The 5,335-nt window shown below is 39.1% G+C and overlaps 1 protein-coding gene across 1 annotated transcript; it reads right to left on the bottom strand.

The window, feature by feature from the left end:
- Nucleotides 1-239: 239 nt before the first annotated feature.
- Nucleotides 240-4,781, bottom strand: LOC309497442 (uncharacterized protein). Its single transcript, XM_082167731.1, has 4 exons — nucleotides 4,507-4,781; nucleotides 3,189-3,491; nucleotides 1,297-1,467; nucleotides 240-689 (listed from the first exon to the last, which is right to left on the bottom strand). Exons 2-4 carry the CDS (start codon nucleotides 3,351-3,353, stop codon nucleotides 378-380), a joined length of 648 nt encoding a protein of 215 aa, XP_082023857.1. The 5' UTR covers nucleotides 3,354-3,491; nucleotides 4,507-4,781; the 3' UTR covers nucleotides 240-377.
- Nucleotides 4,782-5,335: the final 554 nt, after the last annotated feature.

The raw sequence follows: 5,335 nt of genomic DNA, 5'->3' as shown, positions 1-5,335 counted from the left end.
TCCTTAGGCACATGAGACACCGGGGAATGCCACAAGGGACAGACTTGCTACCTTGATCAGCGCACAAGCCCCTCATTAGACAATTCTGATGAAAATTGTAAATAGTTCAACTCTCTGTGTGTGTTTTTTTTACATGCCCATGTTTTTTTTGGGTTGTTCTAGTGTGTACTTATGGTTCATTTTAACTTTAGTTCTATTAAACTTAATTATATTTTGAAAACATGTTGGTGATGGTTTCTTTTATAATGATCTAGACATGCAAAAAAATATTGAACATTTTAATGACATCTTTACACAGCATAACAATTTTTGGGGCATTTTGTCCACAAACACAACATAACTATTGTTGGGGCATTTTGTCCACAAACACAACATAACTATTGTTGGGGCATTTTGTCCACAAGTTTTTCGAAGAGGGTTAAAAACCTCTCAGTTTGGGCCTCCGTTTCTTTGTGCCTTTCCTGCTCCTTAACAGATTCTGCTTGAAGAAAATCCAGAATGAGATCATTTCCTCTCTTCCTCTTAGAGGAGCTCGGAGTAGCTGGAGTGGTGGGTGGACGAGTAGTAGCTGGAGTTGTGGGACAAGTGGTGGTTGGTGTAGTGGGACGAACTGGGGTGGTGGGATGAAGAGTAGATACAGGCTCAGAGATGTCTTCCTCAAGGGGTTCGTGTTCAGGTGCGACAATGGCCTGGGGGGGATGGGGGGTACAAGTATTGCACCATAGGCTATTTTTGAAAATGTGATAGTTCCTACTAGGGCTGGGTAAAAAATATAGATTTCTCGATTTTAATCGATTCTCATTTTTATGAAACGATATCGATTCTTAAATCCCAAGAATCGATTAGTCATCCTGTTTTCAGTTGATGAATGAATGGAACATTGTTGCGTGCATCCCATCCAATAAATCGCAATAATCTTTGTGCTTTGTTATTATTGATATGAAACAAAGTTTCAGATTTCAAATTACGTCTAGTTTCTTATGAAATTCAAAAACAAATAATAAATAAGTGTATTTTAAGTGTTTGTATACAAATCAGTTAATTTTTACCTTCAATATTATAGTAGGCTAATGAAGCCTATAGGCTACAACTGACTCCCATAGTTTACAATAATAGAAAGAAATTTGTTTTCCTGGAGAAAATGTGCAATGTATTGTACCTGATATCCAAAATAATCAATATTGAATCGAATCGTAAACAAAATCGAATCGAATTGCAAGCTTGTGAATCGAAATCGAATCGAATTGTGAAATTTGTGTCAATACCCAGCCCTAGTTCCTACTAGTATCAACTTACCATTAGCAATAATGTGGGGTCCTCTGCCGGCTTGAAAGAGGCCACAATCACAGGAGGATCTATAGCTGGCCTTCCCCCCAAAACGGCATGCATCGCCTCGAAGTATCGCCAGTTGGATACCGTTTTTTCTCCACTTTCTGTTCCTGAGCCTGTCTTTGGTGTTTTCAGGTCCTACAATAAAAAAGAAAAGAAAAAGAGAAACAGAAACAGTCTCAAAATGCTTTTATGGCACGAAAATGTAAACAGTCAGTTATATCTTAAAGGGATAGTTCAGGATTTTAGACATGAATCTCTATAGCTTCCCCATAAGCAGTGTGGTGCATTGACCATGACTTACCCCCGACAGCGTCCTGTGAGCCGAGCTCCGGTCCAGTTTTGGTCAAGATGAAATTAGTCCGGCAAGTTTGCTGGGGTCACGTCAATAAAGTTTTTTTCTTCTCAAATCAATGTGTTCAAAAGAGTGATATATTTGCAGCACAAAACCGCTGTCTATGGAGAGGTCAGACCTCGTAATGGCTTGGCACTATTTTCTTCCCCGTCATATCACTGCGCGCTGCCGCTACCTACAGCCAGCTGGGAGCCGCGCACGTGTCACTTTGTTTACAGCTCGTAAAGAGAACGATAACATGTCTGACTACAGCAGCGACGATGACAACATTGACTTCGACACACAGCCAAAAGGATATCTTTACGAACCTGAATACACAGATGACGAGTTACGCCAGATGGAGTTAGAAAGGACAGAAAGAGAGAGGATGGACAGAGAAGTTGAACAAGTTGAAGCTGGAGCCACAGCTGCTGCAGTGAGACATCGAGTGGCCGACAAATGGTGGTGTCGCTCTTGGTGAGTAGCTATGTTAGCTCGTTCGTGTAGCTGTTCTGAGCACGTAAACACTGCTGTAAACACTGCCGAACAACTGAAAAAGTGGTGTGCGCCTGCGCAGCTCGCAGCTGGCTGTAGGTAGCGGCAGCGCGCAGTGATATGACGGGGAAGAAAATAGTGCCAAGCCATTACGAGGTCTGACCTCTCCATAGACAACGTTTTAGTGACGCAAATATATCACTCTTTTGAACACATATTGATTTGAGAAGAAAAAAGCTTTATTGCCGTGACCCCAGCAATCTTGCCGGACTAATTTCATCTTGACCAAAACTGGACCGGAGCTCGGCTCACAGGACGCTGTCGGGGGTAAGTCATGGTCAATGCACCACACTGCTTATGGGGAAGCTATAGAGATTCATGTCTAAAATCCTGAACTATCCCTTTAAGTTATTAAACAGACAGGACAAACCACATTTTATATTTCAAAAGAGATCTGTGCATAGGTGTGAATGCAGCTTTTCGTGTCTAAACTGAGAAAGAATAATCACTTACAGTTCTTGAATGCAAAAACGTTTAGACAGCCTACTCTTAAATACTGAAAGCAGCCTTTGTTTATTGCTTGTAATGTTTTTTTCCCCTCTTCGGTATTGATAGCTTTTATGTTTTGAAGCTATTCGTTTATATAGCCTATTTAAAATACTTAACATGTTATTGTATTAATTAATTTTTTTAATGTGTAATTATTTTTAAAAGTAGCCAACTTAAAACTACATATTAATAAAACTTAAAATATTTATTTAATTACATAAGATTTTATTAATAAGAAAAAAAGTTGATCGGCTCATGAGGTGCCTAAAGATTCTCATCCATATTTTACAAGATTTATTGCTTGTCTTTGTTGAATAATAGAAAAGATAAAGAGCTTTAAAAATAACCGCATATTAAATCGCAATCACAATATTGGTAAAAACAATTGAAATTAGATTATTTTCCAAAATCGTTCAGCCCTAGTGTAAAGGATGTAAGATGTAGGTGAAGACATGCAACAGATCTCGATCCAAAGAATTACCTTGTAACGCTTCTTTAGATTCTCCCACTTCTTGCTTGCCTTCTCTCCTGTAATCCTTCCTTCCAGGCCCAGGTCTTTCACTGCTTTCCTAAAAAAACATACAAATATGAGAATAGCTGTCAAAATGCATTGTAGCTGCCTGGGGGCTAGAACATTATCAGACATTGATATTGTTATCAGTTATTGAATTGTACAATCTGGTCACTCACTCCCATAACAGTTTGGAGGCAAAAAATTTTTTGGTAAACTTCTCCTCATTTTCAGTCCAGAACCTGATGAGGCCAAAGGTCTGCTCGACAGTCCCTGAAATAAGAGACCAGTTGCCGCTAAGTAAATTGCAAGTTAACAGGAGAGAACTAAACAGATTTTTGGTCAATACAATCTGATGAGTGTGAATACATGCACATAACTATCCCAGTTATGATCAGGATATAAGTATCCATAATAATATGCTAGAAATCTAATAAAGTAATCAAATGTAAAATAACACAGCATAGTTTATTATAGATAGATTAATGCTTTTTAAAGCTAAAGTTATTCATTCATGAGCTAGGAGTCATTTTCTCTTTGCCTTTAGTTGTTTTATTCACATTAAAGGTAATCATTAGCAGGTTTATTAGACGCTGCACATTAAAAGACCGAATGCAGATCTAATAATACACATTTTCTCCCAACTATTCCACAACTAACTCCCATTTAAGACATAAACTATGTTAAAGTGAATCTCCAAACCTGTCATTTAGCCATATTTTTGTCTGTATTTGATCGTTTAGACGCGTACATGAAACCCAAAGTATAGTTTGCTTGTCTAGTTGCAGTCCGTTTCCGAACGCGCCGCCGCCCTCAACGTACATCTCTTGCGCGGATAATTGTGCTTATAATAGCTCTTTTTACAATCAAACACCTCCCGCAATTTAGAATCAGCTGACACTGCATTTTACAACAATCACTGATTGGGTTTAGTGCTGTTTGGGTTTAACGATAGGGAGAAGTGACAGCGCGCTGTGAAGAAAAAGATGAAGCACTAGACGAACGCGGCTATTTTTTAATAGTTTTACCTCACATCTTCTTTTTATAATCCTTGGAAGCCAAAATCGAAAATAAAATTAGATGAACTACCCAAATCAGATGTATATTTGATGGGCAGACTCTCTCGAAGCACTCGGCAGATATCATGAACATCGTCAGATAGATAGCTTCGCGAAATATTTTCTAATATTAGTGTTCAAAACTTAACAGTCCATTGGATGTGCATCAAACTAACATATTCCAACATAGTTAGAAATTTAAACATGCTTATTTGCGAAAATATACTTACAATTCAATTGTTCCTTTCCAGCGGTGTCCGCCATCTTGTGTAAAAAAAATTACCGGCTTGCTGAGGCCGCAAGGTATCCTGGGTCATTTCATCTTCCACTTCGTTTTAAGCCTGCATCAGACCGCACTATGTTTTGAGGGTTGATTTTAAGGGGAGAAAAGCACTCCCCCTTGCTCTTTAGAGTATTGGGACACCCTACCCCTACACGAGAACGCGCAAAAACAAGGGTTAGGGCAGAAATCTAGGGTAAGGGGAGGTATTGGGACAGGGCCTTAGTGTCATATCACAATTAACCTGGTCTGTCCTGTCTGTCAGCGCGTTGTCAGTGTCCCCTCTGCTCCGCGAAGTATTGTTCACTGCATGACATCATCATCAGTCGTTTGAGTGAGAGCGTCGTCTATAGCAACGGTAACTAAAGGGGGCGGATTTTGCGAACGCTCAATAGAGAAGAGTAGTGTAAGTTAGGTTTAGGTTATACCATGGGCTGTTTAAATACTCGATTCTGATTGGCTGGAAGGTGTGCAGTAAAACCCTTTAATGCACAGGTAGTTCCAGTCAGTTTGATTACAGTTACAGTTCGAAATTAATCCGCTACTATAAACATTGGTAACCATAGTAACACAGTTACACTTGCAAGCAGAGTGAGAGACTCATATGAAAACGTTTATTTAGGTAGGCTAAATGGATGATTTTTGCATATCGTTTAATTTGTATGGCGAATATGGCAATTTTGAGAAATTGGCCCAGGCACAAGACGAAAAAGAAGACTTGTTGAATGACAAAAAGCGGCACAAAGAATTAACAATAAATAAATGACATGATTAGTTCA

This window comes from Leuciscus leuciscus, assembly GCF_965113295.1.
Source record: "Leuciscus leuciscus genome assembly, chromosome: 4".
Lineage (NCBI taxonomy): Eukaryota > Metazoa > Chordata > Actinopteri > Cypriniformes > Leuciscidae > Leuciscus > Leuciscus leuciscus.
This window is presented reverse-complemented; position numbering and strand designations above follow the sequence as displayed.

Bases quoted from the DNA above. Each gene is read 5' to 3' on its own strand.
- LOC309497442 (XM_082167731.1), bottom strand. From the start codon at position 3,353: ATGTCTGATAATGTTCTAGCCCCCAGGCAGCTACAATGCATTTTGACA. The intron at 1,468-3,188 runs GTAATTCTTTGG...TTTTTATTGTAG, and splicing joins ATCTAAAGAAGCGTTACAAG to GACCTGAAAACACCAAAGAC. The intron at 690-1,296 runs GTAAGTTGATAC...CATCCCCCCCAG, and splicing joins ACCCCACATTATTGCTAATG to GCCATTGTCGCACCTGAACA.